Source organism: Oreochromis aureus, linkage group 9, assembly GCF_013358895.1.
Source record: "Oreochromis aureus strain Israel breed Guangdong linkage group 9, ZZ_aureus, whole genome shotgun sequence".
Classification (NCBI taxonomy): domain Eukaryota; kingdom Metazoa; phylum Chordata; class Actinopteri; order Cichliformes; family Cichlidae; genus Oreochromis; species Oreochromis aureus.
This window is the reverse complement of record NC_052950.1, coordinates 36,935,927-36,958,368: the sequence shown is the minus strand read 5'-3', so window position 1 is coordinate 36,958,368 and position 22,442 is coordinate 36,935,927. Positions and strand designations below refer to the sequence as shown.

The following is a 22,442-nucleotide window of genomic DNA, read 5'->3' as shown; positions in this document are numbered from 1 at the left end:
TCCGGCAGAACCAGGCTCAGGGAGGGGCGGCCATCTGCTGTGATTGGTTGGGGTGAGAGAAGGAAGACAGGATAAAGACATGCTGTGGAAGAGAGACAGAGGTTATACGTCTATTGCAGCATAACTAAGGGAGGATTCAGGGTCACCTGGTCCAGCCCTAACTATATGCTTTAGCAAAAAGGAAAATTTTAAGCCTAATCTTGAAAGTAGAAATAGTGTCTGTCTCCTGAATCCAAACTGGAAGCTGGTTTCACAGAAAAGGTGCCTGAAAACTGAAGGCTCTGCCTCCCATTCTACTTTTAAATACTCTAGGAACAACAAGTAGGCCTGCTCCTCACATACAACATCTTGAATAATCAGGCCCAAAGGAGTTTGCAAAGAAAAGCGTCTGGACTTCTTTAAGTTGCTTGAAGACGTTTCACCTCTCATCCGAGAAGCTTCTTCAATTCTAAGGTCAAATGGCCGAGAGTCCAAGATTTAAACCCAGTGGGAGTATCCCCCCAAAGAGGGACAAAGGACCCCCTGGTGATCCTCTAATCACATGAGCTTTCTTGGCTCATGTGATTAGAGGATCACCAGGGGGTCCTTTGTCCCAGACGCTTTTCTTTGCAAACTCCTTTGACTACGATGACCTGGATGACTGAGAACCTTCACAGACAATAATCAGGCCCCATCTTATCTTAATGACCTTGTAGTACCATATTACCCTATTAGAGTACTTTGCTCTCGCACTGCAGGCCTACTTGTTGACAGCGGAGGTTTAACCGGGCTGTAGATCAGGTGGGTGGTTCGATCCCTATCTGCTCTAGAATACCAAATAACGAAGGATGCTGCTGATCACTGGCCTCAGTCAAAGACATCAACAGCAGGGGGACCGTCTGGTTGATAAAGCCAGTTCATAATTCAGTCCTCGTTCATGAAGTGGTTTACAAACCTGAATAACCACTATATGACATGGTTCTGACTGAGCTAGAGCTTATTGCAAAGAAGAATGGGCAAGGATTTCAGTCTCTAGATGTGCAAAGCTGGTAGAGACATACCTTAAAAGACTGGCAGCTGTAATTGCAGCAAAAGGTGGTTTGACTCAGGGGGCTGAATAATTACACACACCCAACTTTGCAGTTATTTATTTGTAAAAAAAAAAATGTTTTGAATCATGTATTTCTGTTCCACTTCTCACGTGTACACCACTTTGTATTGGTCTTTCATGTTGAACTTTTTGTGGCTGTAATGTGAAAAAATGTGGAAAAGTTCAAGGGGGGCGAATAATTTTGCAAGCCACTGTAAGTGGGAGATTTTCCCAACGAAGAACCACTTACTGCTTAAAAGATTGAGTAGACTGTATATCCTCAGGTTCTTAACTTTAAACTCATTGAAGTCAGAGGCAGCATAAAAGTAACCCCCATTATAGACTGATTTCTAGTTTTAGTGTCGTATATTCCAGTGAGTTCTGCTTTTAGTTAGCAAATATAAACTAATGTAAGTCTATTAACAGCAACCGACTAACCAACCCGGTGAGTCGAGTCCCCTCAAGCAGTGCTCACTGAACAAGCCTAACACCAAACTGATGAAAACATGGTAGCATATAGTCTGCACTTATAAATAAGGCAGCATTTATTTAAAATCTGCAACAATCTCTCCCAAAGTGATTGCAGTCACTTCAAGTCAGACTGCAACTGTTTGCAGAAAGTTGGCCTCTTATACGTTGAGCCCCCTTATTCATTGTATTTCCAGAGTATTTTATTTTCTTTAATAAATATCGATATTTGGTGTCATTGTATTGATACAACATGGCAATGCAAAATATCAAGATGCTGTGCTGTATCAATTTTCCCCCCACCTCTACCGTAAAACAGGTGAAAACACCAGTCAGGCAGAAGATCAAAACAAAAGTTAAGTTCAAGTATTTATACAATATTAGTTAACTATAAGGTGAAACAACATCAAAAACAACAACAACAACTACTACTACCACTAAATACGGTGTCCCAATGGGAAAACCATTTAAACGTGACAGTGATAACATTTTGGAGAATCAAAATCCATTTTAAAAAAAAAAGAGAAAAACTTGCTGCTTCCCAAATGTAACATTCAGGATTATTGATGCAAGTCCAGAAATCAGAGCCACAAAGTAGACAAAAAGAAAACATATTATTGATACAGAAGTTGTTTTCTATACAAGATCACTGCAAAAAGCCATACCTAATGTCCACCTTGACGTTACGAGCTCTGTCACGGAAAATGAGATCCAAGTGTGACATCAGCTGACACTCTTTACAGGGGATTCCATCTGAACTCTGTGGAGCCTGATCTGGTTTGTAAGTCTGACCCTGAAACCAAAAGAGGATCTTTCTGTCTTTTGAGATTCACTGTGATCCAGTGAAGTCCGTCCTGCAGGATCATGCTGATGTTTGCATAGAGCAGATAATGAAGTGACTGTTTTTGCACATTGGTAACAGTGAAACAGTTTATTTACAGTGAGGGATTGTTTATGTTCAGATTATAAACAGATTCTTAAAGCTCTTGTCACACTGTTCTAAAGTTCCCTTCAATATGTCGAAGTTCATGGCGATCACGACTCCCTGAATATGAGAAACTTCTGTCACAGTGTCTACATTTGTACGGTTTCTCTCCTGTGTGGACTCGTTTATGTACTTTAAGGTAACCTGCAGTGGTGAAGGATGACCCACACTGGTCACAGAGGTGCTTTTTAACCCCACTGTGAATGACTTCATGTCGTTTTAATTCACTTAGTTTGGGGAAACCTCTCCCACATTCTTTGCAGTAGTTCATTTTGTCTCCAGTGTGTCTACGCTGATGTACTTTTAGGCTTCGTTGATGACTGAAAGTTTTTCCACAAAGGTCACAGAGAAACTCTTTCCCACCACCACAGTGACGACAGGGTTGAGAACTGGATCCATCTGTGTCGCTCTGCTTCTAAACAAACACACAAAGACAGTGTAAGTCAGGGAATTCCTTCAACATTTTTATCCTGAACATCGCCTGAAATAAAGAACATCTCTACCAACGTCCACATTTTACTGTTTAAACTCTGGCCTTTCCCCAAAACGGTCGAATGACTGAAAATCGTCTCAAAATGGACCAAAAATTGTACAGTGTATGCCCAGCTTTAAGAGGCTAGTGTCAGGGTTATATTGTTGATTGTCATTTATGCTTAGAAATATTTACTTAAATATGCTTAGAGTTTATAGTCGATGTCATATTGGTAGGGGTCTGATCCTTAGTAGTCTGCAAAGACTGTGTGTGCATTCCAGAGTGTTCTGGCATACACACTCACAGCTTAAGGACATGAGAGAGGTTATATCTTCTCTTACTGATATATGGTATAGCAAACACATCTATATCTGTTTTAGTATAAGTGCCTTTTGTTTAGATGAACTGCTGGACTTCCAGACCAGCAGGTTTAGGGAAGTCGTTTATGGGGTCACATTCTGACCACACACACACACACACGGTACTCTTTGTTCACATGTGTACCCATGTTAATGAGCCTATGCATATTCATGTGACCTCAATAAAAGAGCAGTGTTACGAGGGAGCGGACAAGAGCAACTGGAGTCAAGCGAAGGAATGGCATTTATCCAGTTGGTCTTCCTCATGCACGAGAAAAGGAACTTTGCCTACTTGTGTCTTGCTTTTCTGTGTAGTAGAAATTGTCTCGTTCACGCGGCGGGTTTGTGCTAGACAGATCCATCAGTTAGCTTCATCGGTCTCCCTCCCCTGTGGTTGGAAGGGGCGCCACAGTCAGAGATTGAGGTGTTTGCCTTTTCAGGACAACCATGCAGAGATTAAAGGCTGCATCGCAGCTCAAGTTAGAGCTTTCATCACCGTCTAACTCATCTTTCCCCAGAGTAACAGCCAAACAGGAGGATCTATTGGCTAGCACTGCTTAGCCTTGCACGTGTTCTTATTTTGAACTTAATCTGGAATTGATTGCAAATTGTTTTTGCGGATATGAAGGACACGATTTTGTTTTTCAACAAGGGTTAGTAAAAAACATCTCCAGTGAGATCAAATTGTTATGCCAAACATCTGCAGCTTGGCAGTGTATACAGCACTATAATGACCAGACCTAATTCTATTGAAAACCATACATCTTTCCACAGGTCTCAACTTCATCAGACATCACCTAGACCAGGGGTCGGCAACCCGCGGCTCCGGAGCCGCATGCGGCTCTTTAGTCCTTATACTGCGGCTCCGCATGGTTTGGGAAAACAAATTAGAAGTATTTAGCTGAAGTGCATTTTATTTGTGTTTAGTTCTTTTTTAAAAAAAACTTGTAGTTCTATATTGGAAGATTGTTGTGATTTTGAAATATAAAAATAAAATTATGTGTATATATATATATATATATATATATATATATATATATATATATATATATATATATATATTTTTTTTTTTTTTTTTTTTCATCGCTCAAAATAAGCGTCACACTCGCGAAGCTTGGTGTACCACTTGAAACGCCGTGCATTTATCGAGACTTTCAACCCCAGATAGGCCAATTATGGATCTTCGGATCCACATTATATCGGCAGCTGTTCTCCACCGTGAACTATGTTAAAACAAACACCGCTCACGCCTCACAGATGACAGTTTACAGTCCTGCGTAAAGATGAAAGCCCGATTAGCAGACGCTGTGAGCCGAGGTTTGGGACCAGAAGTCTCATTGTAAACATATCACTGCAGACCCGACGATGTTTGCATGGACATGCTTTTCAGCATCTCTTTATTGACCACTTTTCACACACGGTTGCTGTCGCGCATACAGCCGGCTGTAGCTTTTCAGCTCACAGCCCGACAACACAACAGCAGAGAGCGCACAGACTTTAAGGGCGGCGGCGCGATTGCGGGTGCCGCTCAGGTGCGTCCCCGACTCCCATTCAGCGGCACTGCAGACCACGCCCGCCACACACATTAACCAGGTAAAATAGATATTTAGGCAGAATTTTGCAAATATCTATTTTTTTAGCGACATAGTGCTTTTTTTTCCAATTACTTTTTAAAAGGTGGCGGCTCACAACAGTTTTTGTTTGCTACACGGATCATTTTAGTTCAGCTGGGTGTCTTTGCTTTTGTTATATTTCTTTAAGAGTTCAAAATGTGTTCATTACATAACTAAAATGTAATTTTCTCTGTAGCACTTCATGGATTTTATAAGCAACACACCTTAGTTGCTCTGTGGATTCTTTTAAAAAGCAGTTAAAACCTTTCTGTTCAAACAAGCCTTTTGTTGATCTCGTATTTTATATTCTTTACATTATTTACATTTGATCTTTTACATTGTGTATAATGTCTATTGATTGTATTGTTTATTTTAATATTTGTGTACAGCGCTTTGTGACTGCCTGTCTGTGAAAAGCGCTTAATAAATAAACTTTACTTACTTACTTTAGTTGTTCACACAAAGCATAAAGGTAAAAAAACAATATATACAGTGTTATCTTCATTTTAGATTTCAAAAAGTATTTGCGGCTCCCAGTGTTTTCTTTTGCGTGGAAACCGGGTCCAAGTGGCTCTTCGGGTGTTAAAGGTTGCAGACCCCTGACCTAGACTCAGAGCTGGGTGAGGCCAGCACAAACAGCAGCCTAAACGACGAAGATAATGGATCCACTGGGTCAGGAAAGCCAGAAGCAGAGGAACTGGAGAGGTACCTTTCATGTCCATTCACTGGAGGTATGGATATATTGCATGGCTTTCCTCACATCAAGAAGCTGTCCATTAAAATGAATACAGCTCTTCCTGCATTTGGAGCCTGTGAAGGACTTCTTAGTCATGCAGGACTCCTGTTCACTGCTGAACAGCTACAGCTTCACAGAAAGAACCTTGAGAGCAAACTGTTGCTGAAGCTTAACCATCACCTCACTGAGTGAAGAAATGGCACATTTTTGCTAAATATGCAGAAACAGATGCACACCCAAACAATTTATGGTAAACTGAGCTGCCTTGCATGAACATATGATGAAGTTACCCTGTTCTCTCTCTTCTCTGAAGCTGCTGTGCCATTTGGAGCAAAAATGAATATAAAGTATACAACACATCTTGTCACTGGAAATGGTTTGCACTGTTTATATATTTTTATGTTGTGAAAAACTGAAATCTGGAAATTAGAATTGCTGTGCCTTATTTTGGTTTATGTTCTATAAACTAAATAAGGCACATCTGAGATCGATTTTGGTCGCCCGACCGGAGATATCGCTAGCCCCGGGACGTCGGGCTAGCGATTTTGTGAGCCCTGCTACAAGCCACAAGATACTAACCCCAAGCTGCTCTCCAATGCATCCCTTGGAGTGTGAATGTTAGATAGCAAGGGGAGAAGCTTTTTTCCAACATCAGGAAAGTTTCAGCAGATTTGTTTCAGAATTGACTGAATATTCTGTTGACAAAGTTTTCATGTCTCATTTAGCTTTGAAATTAAACTACATTCACATAATACTTCAAAATAACTGCAACTGTAAAAATATGAATACATACCTCACAGTAACTGCACTTGTAGAGTCTTTTTCTGGTGTGAATCTGTTGATGCTGTCTCAGGGAACGTGGCTCTTTAAAAGCCTTTTCACACCAGTCACATTTATAAGGTCTCTCCTCAGTGTGGGTAAACATGTGGTTTTGTAAGTGTGTGGCTGTTGTAAACAGTTTCCCACACTGATCGCACCAGTAAACATCATGTCCAGTGTGAATGCGCAGGTGAATATTTCGTTTGACTAGCGAGCAGAATGTTTTTCCACAAATGTCGCAGCTATATGCTTTATTATTTTCAGAGTGGGTAACTAGATGGCCCTGTAAGCTGCTACTACGAGCAAAAGCTTTACCACACCGATCACAGCTGTACGCTTTAACTCCACTGTGGAGGAGTTGGTGTCTTTTTAAGTGTCCGAACTGGGTGAAAGATTTTTCACACAAGTCACAGCTGTACGGTTTAAGTGCACTGTGGATGAGTTGGTGTCTTTTTAAGTTTGCAGCCATGGTAAAAGACTTTCCACACAAGTCACAGTAGTGTGCTTTAACTCCACTGTGGATGAGTTGATGCCGTATCAGGTCAGACTTCCGATTAATATCCTTCCCACACTCATCACAGCTGTATCTTTTCTCTTCCTTTCTTCTGTGTGATTTGTCAGCCTCCTGAGAGCGCTGATCTCTCGCTCCATGTTGGTCCTGCAGTGACAGAGATACAGAGGCAGTGAGTGAAATGCAGTCGTGGAACAAACTGAAACTCCCTCCATTAGTGGAATCAAAGATTGATTAACTGATAATACTTTATTTATCCGGAGGGAAAATGTTTTAAAGGCTGCCAGATGATCTGGCACCATCATGAGCACCCCTTCCAACCATACATACAGGGTGGGCCATTTATATGGATACACCGTAATAAAATGGGAATGGTTGGTGATATTAAAGTCCTGTTTGTGGAACATTAGTATATGTGAGGGGGGAAACTCCTCAAGATGGGTGGTGACCATGGTGGCCATTTATTAGTCGGTCATCTTGGATACAACTTTTATTTTTTCAATAGGAAGAGCACCATGTGACACATCAAACTTATTGGTAATGTCACAAGAAAAACAATGGTTGTGCTTGGTTTCAACGTAACTTTATTCTTCCAAGTTTATTCTTCCAACAAAGTTTCTCTTTGTTCACAGCCATTGACATGTCGAAGAGGTTAACACGCGAGGAGCGGATCGAAATTGTGTTGGTATCTGGTGAACACAGTAACCGGGTCATTGCAGCAGATTTCAATGCAAGACACCCTACGAGACCACCCATCTCCCATGCTACAGTCAGCAAACTGCTTGCTAAGTTTCATGAAACTGGTTCAGTGTTGGATTTGCCAAAATGTGGACGAATGAAAACTGTCACTAATAAAGAAACATCAGTGGCTGTCCTAGCTTCATTCAGCAAGAGCCCACAGCGTAGCACTCGCCGCATGTCACTGACGAGTGGCATTAGTCGAACATCCCTTCGGCGGATATTAGCTACTCACAAATGGCACCCTTACAAACTCCAGCTACTGCAGCATCTCAACGAGGATGACCCAGATCGGCGCACAGAATTTGCAGAATGGGAAAAACTAAAATTGGAACAGGACCCTCAGTTCACGCAGAAGATTTTGTTCAGTGATGAGGCAAACTTTTATGTGAATGGTGAAGTTAACAAACAAAACCACCGCTATTGGTCTGACACTAACCCACATTGGATGGATCCCTCCAAGACTGTTGGAACAACAAAAGTGATGGTTTGGTGTGGTATATGGGGTACAACGATAGTGGCTCCATTCTTCATCAATGGAAACATCAAGGCCGCTGGATATTTGAAATTGCTACATGATGATGTGTTTCCCTCCTTTGTGTACTGAAGCTGGCACGTTCCCTGAGTTTTTCCTGCAAGATGGTGCACCACCACACTATGGGTGCCAGGTCCGAGCATTCCTAGATGAACAGTTTCCTGGAAAGTGGATTGGTCATCGTGGGCCAGTTGAATGGCCCCAAGGTCTCCTGATCTGACCCCCTTAGACTTTTATCTTTGGGGTCATCTGAAGGCAATTGTCTATGGTGTGAAGATACGAGATGTGCAGCACCTGAAACTATGGATACTGGATGCCTGTGCTGGCATTTCTCCTGTGGTGTCTCTATCAGTGTGTGAAGAGTGGGAGAAGAGGGTTGCATTGACAATCCAACACAATGGGCAGCACATTGAACACATTTTATAAGTGGTCAGAAACTTGTAAATAAGTCAAGAAAGAATAAAGTTACGTTGACACCAAGCACACCATTGTTTTTCTTGTGACATTACCAATAAGTTTGATGTGTCACATGGCCCTCTTCCTATTGGAAAACCAAAAGTTGTATCCAAGATGGCCAAATGGTCACCACCCATCTTGAGGAGTTTGCCCCCTCACATATACTAAAGTGCCCCATATACTATATACAGTTAAGCCCATAATTATTCATACCCCTGGCAAATTTTGACTTAAAGTTACTTTTATTCAACTAGCAAGTTATTTTTTGACTGGAAATGACACAGGCGTCTCACAAAAGATAATAAGATGATGTACAAGATGCATCATTGTGGAAAAAAATATTTCTCAGCTTTTATTTACATTTGAGCAAAAAGTATCATGTCCAGAATTATTCATACCCTTCACAAACTGTCACAGTCTCTGGGAAAATCCAAAGTTCCATACCATTCCAAATAGTCAAAGCTGTTCTAAAGCATCCTAATTACCCTGATTAATTGGAAATAGCTGTTGATCAACTCAACAGGTGAAAAACAGCAGCTCTCTGCAGGTGGTCTGTGGACATTCATGGCTAAGACAAAGGAACTCAGTGAGGACCTGCAGCTGTGCATTGTGGCTGCTCACAAGTGAGTAATGGGCTACAAGGCCATATCCAAATGTTTTCAAGTTCCAGTGGCTACAGTGCAAAGTATTATTAAAAAATACAAGATGTTCCGCACTGTGGAAAATCTCAGAGGACGTTGTCGGAAGCCAAAAGTGAAACCTGTGCTGGCCAGGAGAATAGTGAGAGAGGTGAAAAAGAATCCAAGGATCACCACCAAGGCCATTCTGGTGAATCTGGGCTCTGCTGGTGGCAATGTCTCAAGGCAGACAGTCCAACGGACACTGTTGGATTCCACGGATGCAGACCAAGGAAAACGCCACTTCTCCAGGCACTTCTAAGGCATGCCAAAGCTCATTTGGCCTTTGCAAATGCTCATCTGGACAAAGAAGAAGATTTCTGGTCTTCAGTGTTATGGTCAGATGAAACAAAAATTGAATTATTTGGTCACAATGATGTTGCCTTCATTTGGCATAAAAATGGAGAAGCCTTCAACCCAAAGAACACCATCCCCACTGTCAAACATGGTGGTGCAAACCTAATGCTTTGGGGGTGTTTTTTAGCAAATGGACCAGGGAACCTAATCACAGTAAACAGCACCATGAAAAAAGAGCAATACATGAAGATTCTCAACAACAACATCAGGCAGTCTGCAGAAAAACTTGGCCTTGGGAACCAGTGGACATTTCAGCACGACAATGACCCAAAACATACAGCAAACGTGCTGAAGAAATGGTTAGCAGACAACAACATTAACGTTTTGCAGTGGCCTAGCCAGAGTTCTGACTTGAATCCAATTGAGAATCTGTGGAGGGAGCGAAAGATCAGGGTGATGGCAAGAAGACCCTCCAACCTGAAAGATTTGGAGCTCATTGCTAAAGATGAATGGGCAAAAATGCCTGTGGAGACATGCAAAAAGCTGGTCTGCAATTATAGGAAGTGTTTGATTGCTGTAATAGCCAATAAAGGCTTTTCTATTGATTATTGAGAAGGGTATGAATAATTCTGGACATGATACTTTTTGCTAAAATATAAATAAAACCTGAGCAATATTTTTTTCCACAATGATGCCTGTTGTACATCGTCTTATTATCTTTGGGGAGACACCTGTGTCATTTCTGCTCAAAACAAGAACTTGCTTGTTGAACAAAAGTAACTTTAAGTCAAAATTTGGCAGGGGTATGAAAAATTATGGGCTTGACTGTATATATATACACATATACTAATGTGCCACAAACAGGACTTTAATATCATCAAAATAAAATCCGGTTTTCATCTTGAAGGTGAGTGTTCTTTCACCCGGTTAAGCAAAAGTCGCCAGTCCTCCAGCTGACGTAGGTGACCTTGAAGGATAGGAGCAGATAGTCCAAACAAGGTCCTGCAGTCAGGGAGAATTGTCTGGCCAGTCTTGGCTAGGGATGGGTATCGTTTAGGTTTTATCCCATACCGGTGCCAAACTGGTACTTTTGAAACCGTGCCGGTGCTTAAACGGTGCTCGAACCGGTGCTTAAAGACTGGAGAACACAAACTTTGTCCTAAAACCTCTCATGTTTAGCTGTTTTTTTGGTAAACAGATGTTATATGCTGCAGCTATAGGGCATATATGGTATCACTCTTGGCTGTAAGCAGTGCTTAAACCAGACATTCTCAAAGTGTGGGGGGCGCAGAGCCATGGCAGAGGGGGCGCGGTATGAAAAGGGGGGGGGGGACAAAATGCTTGGACACTGCTAGCATGGGGCGCCCACAGAAACGCAAAGCAGGAGATGAAGTATAGCTGAATATGTTTCCAAACCAACTTCATTCCAAGCCAAAGACTAGAAAATATGGTGAAGCAACGGGTGTATTAAAAAATAATTTATATTTCACCAAAGATCCATCCTGCAGTGTTATAATGCTTTGTCAGTATCATTGACTGTAGAAAACATGGACGACGCCACAGCTCCCCAAAAATGAAGCCAAAACGTCTCTATCGCCCCCTGGTGTCTGGCTGCAGTATAGGTCATAAACCCCGCCTCCTCCATGTTAGCGGATGAGACTGGGGTCAGACTAAAATAAATTTATTCTCCTTAGATCATTTTTTTCCAAAGATTCTTTCTTTGGTTATCAATAGTTCTCATCATGCTCATTGATGTCCAAGGGGTCTCCTTTCCCATAAGTTTGATTCTAATTCCTACCGCGGCGATGTTAAATTGGGGTGAAACGTCATCATAGCAGCTTTGACTGGCAGCTGCAGTCACGGAGAAACTTGCGTATCTCTGTTCGGGATAGAGCGCAGATAGAGCGCAGATAGAGCGTAGGCTCTGAGAGGAGGGCCAGCGTTTACGCTACGAAAACACGACCGACTGTTTTAACCTGACAGCCTGAGGTGTTCTTCAGTAAACTGGACTACCCGACAGAAGGACCCGAGGCCCGGCTGCACTTTTTCGGTAAGTTAAACGTGTTTGTAAGCTAATCCGTAACTACCGTCCTTAGGTCCCGAGACCTAGCTAGCTAAAATGAGCACTCGGCTGTCAGGGTTCGTTTAGCTAATCTGTGCAGGTGAATGAATTTACTAAAGAAATCAAGAGAAACGCCCCGGGCTGCTCAGTCACTAATTACTGTTACTGTACTTTTATTACAAGTATTATACTGTAAAAGCAACAGGCTGCACCCTGCTGCAGCTCCTGTGCAGAGCTGAATATTAAATATGTGCAAACAACAGCATGTTTTCAGTCTCTTGCCACATCTGTAAAGACAGTAACATCTTTTTTAAAAGCTTGTACTTCAGTAACTCCTCATTAATCAGGAACTATGGATTAAAGTACTGTAGTGTACTGTAATACTGAAAAAATGTAAGAGAAGAACTTCAGATCCTGAGTGTGTGAGGACAGAAGAATCAGCTTTATTTCAATATTGAGGGATAAAATTTATATTTGAGTTTGATGGTTCTGTTTTCTTTGTGATTACAGGAGCTGCCCTCAGATTCAGACCTCAGCACCACCCAGTGACAGCAGACAGATCATCCAACATGTTAACTGCAAAATGAACTGATGAAAACAATACAAAGGTTAAAGTACCACACGTGCTGTAGTGAAAGCTGCAGCTTTATTGATAAAGTTAAAGACAAAAAAACAAAAGGATTAATCACTCATGTAACAGTGTCACTATATATCAGCATTAACAGGACCTCAGTTTGGTGTTTCACAAAGCTGCTGATCTCAGACCTGCACAGCTTCCGTTTTAAACACTTGATGTACTCAGCTGCATGAAGAGCATATGAGATTTTCTCTAACACAATTTAATAAAACATGATGAAGGTCAAAGGTCGTCACTTGTATGTTGAACTACAAACTTGTCATCTGGAATTCTTTCACAGGTTTTTACAGATAGTGTTATTTACCATAAAGTGATTCAGAGTTATTCATACCAGAGTAACCAGAGAGGATCATATGTTTTTAAATATATAACTTTCTACAGGACTGAATATATTATCTTTATGTAAAAGTCTGAAGCCTCTGGGGAGTATCCGAGTATTTATAACATTACACAAACCAAAGGTCTCCATCACAGTGTTCATGAAATGCTGGGTGTATCCATCTCCTGGATCGGGCCTACGGAGGAGTGCCGAAGATTTCCCTGTGAGGGAGCTGCTGGTGAAGATCATGAGTCCTGCTTGATCAATGCGATGAGCTTCAGTCTTCCTGGTGTTTCTTAAATGAAGCCTCTCTCAGTGGGTCAACAGAACATCTGGCACAGGACAGCTGTGATGAAAGAAAAGGAAGAAGTTTCTCCAAACCTCTGGACCCAGGAAACCCAGCTTGGTCCTGATGGTCTCCCTCACTAGTTTCTCTCCAGGGTGAATGTAGCTGTTGATATAATATGGATTATTATTAAATGAAAAGAACAAATTAGACTACACTACTGAAACGTTCTGCTGATGTTTTTAAAGTCTCCATGTTACCAGGCTGTAGAGGGCTCTGAAGATTTAAACAGTTTTAGATCCATTACACTCACAGTCTTATGTTAAAATCTCAAAGGACAGCATTATATTTTTGATATTAACAGTAACTCTGGGCCTCTGTAGAGTGTGCAGATGATCTCATTGCTGTCTAAAAATGGATAACAAACATAAGAAGTGCTGAATCCTTCAATAACACAGACTATTAGAGTAACAGCATTGAGTGTAGAAAAGTTTTCTACAGTCAATGAGTAACAGGTGTGTAGTGTCCCTAACTAACTAGCAACAAGCCTCCAACACAGCGCGTATGCTAGTGACTAATCTAGCAAACGAATTAACAACAAAGTGATTTTAGAACTATAAGATGATAAGCTGTGCATCTTTTTTTTATAACAGTGACATGGTTGTATTTACCTTAATTAAACGAGTCGTCAGTCGCGGTAAACCAACAAAAAAACTCGAGCAGCCGGGCTACGTAAAAAGTGTAGGGGGGCGTGTTTGTGGTCACGTCCAGCGGGTGTGTGGGCCGAGCGTTACACAGTCGCTCCACCTCAAATCACTACTGCGCAGACTCTGGCTCCAAATTTGCAAGATGGCAGCCTCCACAAGCGGGATATTTTGGCTTCATTTTTGCACAATGGGAGGAGGCGGGGTCGCGTCGTCCATGTTTTCTACACTCAATGGTCGGTATTGGTTATGTACGTGTGTTTATTTATATATGTTTATTTTCTGTATTTATATTTTGGGAGCTTTTATTTTGTTTGTGTGACCTTTGACTTCCCACGAAGTCACTTCCTGTAGCTGCGTGCTATTTTCCTCAGTCGCCTAGAGGCCCAGCTGAGGAGAGGTGAGCGAATAAACACAGTTAAAGTAACTAAAAGTAATTCAAACACTGCTCGTTCCCTTTGTGTGTTTTGTCTCACAGTTCTGTTTGATGTTTTAGTGTGAATTATTGTTTCTCTGTCGAGTACAGCACTTTATTGTAACATGCTAGTTACCCATTCTCAGATGAGAGCATAGGAGCATGCAGGTGACATCACATGTGGTCCGCTATCCTTCTCTCTCCCTTGAAGTCCGGTAAAGTGAAGTCGCTGTACTGTTTTGTTTTTATTTTAAACAGGTATGTGAGCTCCCTCTTTTATTTTGGTGTCATGTGAACTGGTTATATCTTTTGTTTGTTTGTGATTCATGTTCACAGTTTCAACTTACTGTTAGATCACAAATTTCCTGTGGTGGGAAACTAGTTTGTGCAACTTTTTTGTATTTACAGTTTTGAGGGATAAGCCTCTTAAATTTCTCTAACTCGAAATATATGTTAAAAAAAGAAAAACGATTTGCAATTTTTTTTGTAGTTTATTGCCCTTTTTTGCAATTTATGTAATTACTATGCACTTAATGCATACATATTATTAAAATTTGGGCTATAATGGTTGTATTGATGTATATCAACTTGAAATGCTCCCAAAAATGGCACTGCAGCATGTAACAATATAATACAAGCTCTGGCGTACTTGGTTCTAAGGTAGGTCTTAAAGGGTTAAACAACTTGTAGCAGGCTGCTGAGTTTGCATCTTTTGCTGTGAAGTACAGCCAGACTTTTGACCACTTCGCCTTGGGCATTTTTAATCTGTACGTACCTGGGCCCACCTACTATCCTTGGAAAGGTAAAATGATTGGCTAGAATCCAAAGTGTATGACATCACAAGAAAAAAAAGAACACCGAAATAAAGCACTGGAATGCGCGCTGCTTTTCAGTCTGGTTACTACAGTTTGTGTCAGAACCGGTGCCATAGTGGCACCGGATACCGGTACTAGGGCTGCCACGATTAGTCGACTAGTCACGATTACTTTGACTATCAAAATAATTTAATAGTCGACGCGTCGTTTGAAGCTTTGTAAGAGCCCAAAAGATGCAGGAATAAGTAGTAGGATTTAAGAGTGTAATAACGGACTGAAACAGAAGATGGCAGCACTGCATGTACAAGGATGTCAGCTGCTGTTAAACCCTGAAGAAGAAGCTGTGTCCCAGAATTCATCGCGCGGCCCTGCTCAGTTTATAATATAATTTAGAATATTCTCCGGTGTCCTGTTATATTTTAGTTAGCAAGGAGCAGACGGCTGAGTATATTAAACTTCACTGAAACAATCTACAAACTTCATTAAAACTTAAACTATCATCTTGTCTTTATTTTTAGTTAGCACATACCATAAACACTTAAAGTTGTAAGCTAATGATAGTTATATAAGAGCAGATGCTGGTGCAATAAGCTGTACATTTTACATCCAATGGATGCATGATCTGATTAGTTGACTAATCGCAAAAATAATCGGTGACTAGTCGACCATCAAAATAATCGTTTGTGGCAGCTCTAACCAGTACCCATTCCTAGTCTTGGCCTTGGGTAGCCACATGAAGGAGATGGTTGTTTTGGGATCGGATGATTTTCGCAGTTGGTCTAAATGTCCATCACTGGTTATCAGGTCTCTGAATTCCCTATGCAGAGCCTTGAGCTTCTTCAAGATGTTATCAATATTGCGTTCAATAAACACAGTCTGAGTACTCACGGCTTGGCCATTGTCAATCGTGTTGGCCAGCGTTGTGGGGTTTTGAACAGCTGTGCCTGCTTCCTTTGTTCTTTGATAAGCCAGGTCCGAGCCAGCTCCTAACAGTAGGAACTCTGCTATCATGGATCCAAATAGGTAGTTCAATGCTCTCCATTGAAAGTGAGGCACATGATGCAAGCGAACATTGCGTATCCGGCAGCAAACATCCCTGCAGGACAATCAGGGTCTCCCCAGCCCAAACTTCTTGTCGACAGTAGGGTGTTGATTTTGTTAAGGGACCAGGTGATCAAATTCATAAATCTTTAGGTTTTAGAGAACAAGACTGAGAAACTCTCTAACTCTGTAGAAGGTGCTCATAATGGGGGTTGAATCTCTTGCGTTTCTCAGTTTGCGGAGGAAGTAGAGTCGCTGTTGGTCTTCTCCACATTCAGGGACAGGTTGTTGTTGCTGCACCCCTCTGCCAGATGATTGACTTCACCCCAGTAGTAGGCCTCATCATTGTTAATGATGCGACCTACCACAGTTGTTTCGTCTGCAAACGTGATGGAAAGTATGGAGCTGTGTGATGGTGTGTAGTCGTGGGTCAGCAGAGGGGGCTCAACACACATCCTTGGAGAGCCACTGTATTCAGTGTTTGTGGGCTGGAGGTACGACCGCTTGCTGTCTTCCTCTCAGGAAATCCAGGAGCCAGTTACCCAGCAAGGTGCTGATCCCCAGCAGTTAAAGTATGTGAATAAGTTAGTAGGTAATGTTGGTGCTGAATGCTGAATGCTGAACTGAAGTCTATGAACAGCATTCTAACATATGAGTCTATAGTGTGCAGATGTGTGAGGGCTTATTGAAGGGCAGTTGAAATTGCATCATCGGTTGAGCGTTTTGACCGGTATGCGAACTCAAATGGATCCAGGTTGGTGGAAAGAGATCATTTGATTTGATGCATGGCTAACTGTTCCAAGCACTTCTTAATGATTGGGGTGAGTGCAACCGGACGGTAGTCGTTAAAGCAGGATGTAGAGGACTTCTTCGGTACAGTAATGATGGTGGAGGCTTCAATGCATGTGGGAAGGACAGTCTGACCCTAATGATGTGGTAAAGATGTCTGTGAAGATATTTGTGAGGTTCACAGCATAGTCTCTCAGTGCTCGTCCAAGGATGTTATCAGGACCTTGAGTTTTGTGTATATTGATTTTGGCAAGGGATCTCCACACACTCTCTGGGGAATGTGTCGCCACGGTCTGCTAAGTGTAGTCTGTGATGGTTTGTATTCCTTGCCACTGCCTCCGAGTATCTCTGCTGTTGCTGAAGCTTTGCAAAATCCTCCGGGAGTACTGCCTTTTCGTCTCTGATGCCACGTGACACGTGCTCTTTTTAGGTTGACCTAATCCCCGGCTCCGAAAGCTGCATTTCACAACCTTAGGAGCCTGTAGACCTCACCTGTGAGCCATGGTTTCTGATTGACAGTGATAGTCCTGGTCTCTGTGACATCATCAATGCATTTTGGGATGTAGGCAATGACAGTTTTTGTATATTCCTCTAAGTCTGTGGTGTTGTCGTGTGTGGCAGCCTTTTAAAGATCTCCCAGCCTTGAAGTGCCTCTGAGGACCCTTCTGGCCACACACGTACTTGCTTATGAACTGGTTTGGCGACTTTGAGCAGGGGCCTGTATGCTAGCATTAGCATAACAGTGATGTGATCAGAGGCACTGAGGTGGGGGAGGGAGAGGTCTTTGTAATCTCCTCTCTGGGTGGTGAAAACATTGTCCAAAAAGCAATGACAAAAACCAAGAAACACTGAAAAAATAACAATAATCAAAGAATAAAACTATAAAACATAAAACACTGGGTCGTAGACCCAATGCCATGACAATGGGATCACTACGGTTTTTCGTTTAGTCAGCAGTTGTCCTTCTCTCCTGGATTGGCTGAAGATTTCTTTTGGCGCCTTCCCAGCTTAGACAAAAGTCCAGATGGGATAACCACATTTACTCAGGGCCTTCTTGATGTGATGTTCTTCTGCTTCTGTGGCCACTGTGTCTGTGGAGATGGTGTTCGCTCTATGTTGTAGCATCCTGATGACGCCCAGTTTGTACTCCAGTGGATGATGAGATACTGATCGGTATGCGTAGGTTTACAGTACACATCACTTTTTAGATCTCCCCGATTAATGATGGAAATCTCACAGTCTAAGAAGGCTAACCTGCCACTTTTCATATCCTCCCTGGTGAATTTTATGTGTTGGTCCACCGATTTAATGTGATCTGTAAATTTTGGTACATCCTGAGATTTGATTTTCACCCAGGTGTCATCCACATACCTGAACCAATGACTTGGTGGTGTTCCTGGAGACCCAGTGTTTTGTGCACTTTTGTTTTATTTCGTTGATTATTGTATTTTTCTCTGTTTCCTGTTTTTTCTGAAAGAGTCTGGTGTGTTTTTGTCAGTGTTTAGCTTCACTGCCCTGTGACATCATTATTTTTAATTTCAGTCAGCTGTTTCCCCATGTGTTCTCACTTCCCCTGATTACCTCCTTTGTATTCAAGTCCTCTGTTTTCTGTGTTTCATTGTCAGGTTGTCTGTTTTGCTACACCATGGTCTCATCATAGCTTTTATACAGTGGCTTGCAAAAGTATTTGGCCCCCTTAAACTTTCCCACATTTTGTCACATCACAGCCACAAACATGAATCAATTTTATTGGAATTCCTTGGAAGACCAACATAAAGTGGTGTGCACATGAGAAGTGGAACGAAAATCATACATGATTCTAGGGCTGTGCAATATGACCAAAATCTCATATCCCGATATAAGAATTCTATCGTCCCGATAACGATATAAATCACAGAAATGTAACATTTTCTGTAAATTCGGTGAATCTCGGGCAGCTCGACTTGCGGGAAGTGTTTTCAGCTGTGTGTCATGTAGCTGGAGTCGAGTGTTTTAACCCTTTAAGACCTACCATAGAACCAAGTCGGCCAGAGCTTATGTTATATTTTTACATGTTGTAGTGCCATTTTTGGGAGCATTTCAAGTTGATATACACCAATACAACCATTATAATATCAAAATAGTTACGCAAAACGAAGCGTGCCCGCTCTGACCGCTTTAAAGGGTTAACAGATGCATGACATAAGTTGTAACGGCCGCCGTTTTCTTTGTGAGTATTTATTACACAGCGTGCTGCGGGGAAAAGCCTGTTCTAACGTTTGAGTCTGAGGTTTATTTTTTAGCACCTGGCGGCTCTTTTTTACATCTCATCTGTAAATAATCTGCTCTTTCACGTGATTCAGTTTATTTTGAAAAGTCCCAACAGTATCTTGAGCTTTATTGTGAAAGGTTTATGTGGTACATAAACAAGCGGACATGCGATGGTGTTACCGTCTTTGTTGCTAACCACAACGCATAAAAACAGGCGCTTGTCCGTCCGTAGTGTGGTTATATTAAATATAAGAGAAAGAGAGAACTTTAAGAAATTAATATAGCCACTACAGTGACCATCAGAACGATGAAAAATATTGCCGTAAACAGTTTATTTTGCGACACCACGAAACAAACGATAGCGTAAAATGAAACGATAGACGTTTTTATATCGTCATCCGATATATATCGTTATATCGAACAGCCCTACATGATTCCAAACATTTTTTTTTTACAAATAAATAACTGAAAAGTGGGGTGTGTGTAATTATTCAGCCCCCTGAGTCAATACTTTGTAGAACCATCTTTTGCTGCAATTACAGCTGCCAGTCTTTTAGGGTATGTCTCTACCAGCTTTGCACTTCTAGAGACTGAAATCTTTGCCCATTCTTCTTTGCATAACAGCTCCAGCTCAGTCAGATTAGATGGACAGTGTTTGTGCACAAATGACAATTTTAGCAGCACAAATCAGCACAAACATAGCACAGTTGATTAACACCACTTTTGTTGGATTTGAAGAAGGTGAGGGGCCAATTTCACTCACATGGTTTGTCTGAGCATTACAGCTACTGTAATCAGAAGTGTCGCGGAGTAATACGTACCGTGCTTCAACGTAATATTACCTTATTGTGTGTGTATAAGGACCATAAATGGCACCTGTTAAGAAACAAGGCTGTCACACGGTACACAGTAGAACATGGGAACAGAGCAGCTGCGAAATCTGTCTTTGTTATTATGCTCAGCGTCTTTTAGTTTACATTTTGACTGCACTATTGCTTTTTGTTATGTGCAAAAACAACAGTGTTTTATTTTATATATGGAGCATTATTATTTAATAAATGCTGATCGTTTATTTCTGAGTAATTTTTTCATGTACATCTACGTTGTATGTTAATAAAACTGCCTCTGCGCAATCTGGGACACGGCTTTTACTAAGAACTCTCTTTTTGTTCTTACTTTATGGCTTAAAATAAATATCGAGATGTATATTGTATATCGCCATCCAGCAACAGAATATCGACATATAAAATTTAGCCCTAATTTACTTCATGAAAAATGGAGAGTCCAACTGATGATATTGTGTAACTTCTGTGGTTTTTGTTTGTGAATGTAGATTCTGTATGTATGGAGGAGGCCAGGATGGAAAAGACAAAGCTGCTGTTAACAACCAGCTGTGCACACAGGTTCAATAACAGTGTGACTGGGATATTTTTCTCACCTTTTCTGTTGATGTCATTGTTTCCTCTGTAGCGGCTGAGCTGAGTCCAAATGGCTGAAACTGTTCCTCTGCTGCTCCACCAGACTCTCCTCCTCTCCTGTTACTCAGCTGGGACACAAAAAGTGTAGATACAGTCAAGCCCATAATTATTCACACCTCTGGCTAATTTTTGACTTAACGTTACTTTTATTCAACCAGCAAGGTTTTATTTTTTACTGGAAATGACATAGGTGTCTTCCAAAAGACAATAAGATGATGTACAAGAGGCATGATTGTGGAAAAAAATATTTCTCAGCTTTTATTTACATTTGAGCAAAAAGTATCATGTCCAGAATTATTCATACCCTTCACAAACTGTCACAGTCTCTAGGAAAATCCAAAGTTGCATACCATTCCAAATAGTCCAAGCTGTTCTAAAGCATCCTAATTACCCTGATTATTGGGAACAGCTATTTTAACTCAACTCAACAGGTGAAAAACAGCAGCCCTCTGCAGTTGGTTTGTGGACAGTCATGGCTAAAATATAGGAGCTCAATGAGGACCAGCGGCTGAGCATTGTGGCTGCTCACAAGTCAGGAAAGGGCTACAAGGCCATATCTAAATGTTTTCAAGTTCCAGTGGCTACAGTGCAAAGTATTATTAAAAAATACAAGATGTTCCGCACTGTGGAAAATCTGAAAGTATGTGGTCAGAAGCCAAAAGTGACACGTGTGCTGGCCAGGAGGAAAATGAGAGAGGTGAAAGGAATCCTAGGATCACCACTATAGCCATTCTGGTGAATCTGGGCTCTGCTGATGGCAACATCTCAAAGCAGATAACCCAATGGACACTGCACACTGCTGGGTTCCACGGATGCAGACCAAGGACAACACCATTTCTCCAGATAAGGCACGCAAAAGCTTGCTTGGCCTTTGCAAATGCTTATCTGGACAAAGAAGAAGACTTCTGGTCTTCTGTGTTATGGTCAGATCAAACAAAAATTTAATTGCTTGGTCACAACGATGTTTCTTTCATTTGGCGTAAAAAAGTAAAACTTCAACCCAAAGAACACCATCCCTACGGTCTAATGCGTTTGTGCTTTTCAGCCAATGGACCATGGAACCTAATCACAGTAAACAGCACCATGAAAAAAAGAGCAAAACATGAAGATTCTCAACAACAACATCAGGCAGTCTGCAGAGGAACTTGGCCTTTGGCACAAGTGGACATTGCAGTTCTACAATAAGCCAAAACACACAGCAAACGTGGTGAAGAAATGGTTAGCAGAATACAATAATGTTTTGGAGTGGCCCAGCTAGAGTTCTGAATTGAATCCAATTGAGAATCTGTGGAGGGAGCGAAAGATCAGGGTGATGGCAAGAAGACCCTCCAACCTAAAAGGCTTGGAGCTCATTGGTAAAGATGAATGGGTACAAATACCTGTGGAGACATGCAAAAAGCTGGTCTGCAATTATAGGAAGCGTTTGATTGTTGTAATAGCCAATAAAGGCTTTTCTATTTATTATTGAGAAGGGTATGAATAATTCTGGACATGATACTTTTTGTTCAAATGTAAATAACAGCTGAGAAATATTTTTTTCCACAATAATGCCTCTTGTACATCGTCTTATTATCTTTTGGGACATACCTGTGTCATTTCCAGTCAAAAAAACACTTGCTGGTTGAATAAAAGTAATGTTAAGTCAAAATTTGCCAGGGGTATGAATAATTATGGGCTTGACTGTATGTATTTTATCCCTGACAAGAAGAAGCAGAGCAAATAAACATTACTACACCCCTCAGTGACAACAATACCTATGAAGCTTCAAGGTGAAACCCCAGGAGCAACTACAAAAAGAAAGTCATCAGCTGCCTACAAGAACTTGAAAGGTAAAAAGCCACTGAGCGCCCTGCATACCACCACCTTTACCCAGGGGATGCTGCACCCTGTATATATGGACTTCCATAGATA

General features: G+C 41.4%; 1 protein-coding gene across 1 annotated transcript; it reads right to left on the bottom strand.

The window, feature by feature from the left end:
• Nucleotides 1-1,170: 1,170 nt before the first annotated feature.
• Nucleotides 1,171-20,519, bottom strand: LOC120441730 (zinc finger protein 239-like). The gene is made up of 3 exons (XM_039617090.1): nt 20,492-20,519; nt 6,496-7,179; nt 1,171-2,937 (listed from the first exon to the last, which is right to left on the bottom strand). Exons 1-3 carry the CDS (start codon nt 20,507-20,509, stop codon nt 2,527-2,529), a joined length of 1,113 nt encoding a protein of 370 aa, XP_039473024.1. The 5' UTR covers nt 20,510-20,519; the 3' UTR covers nt 1,171-2,526.
• Nucleotides 20,520-22,442: the final 1,923 nt, after the last annotated feature.

Excerpts from the sequence above, each read along its gene's own strand:
- LOC120441730 (XM_039617090.1), bottom strand. Across the intron at positions 2,938-6,495 it reads ACAAGTGCAGTTACTGTGAG|AAGCAGAGCGACACAGATGG; the intron begins GTATGTATTCAT and ends GTGTTTGTTTAG.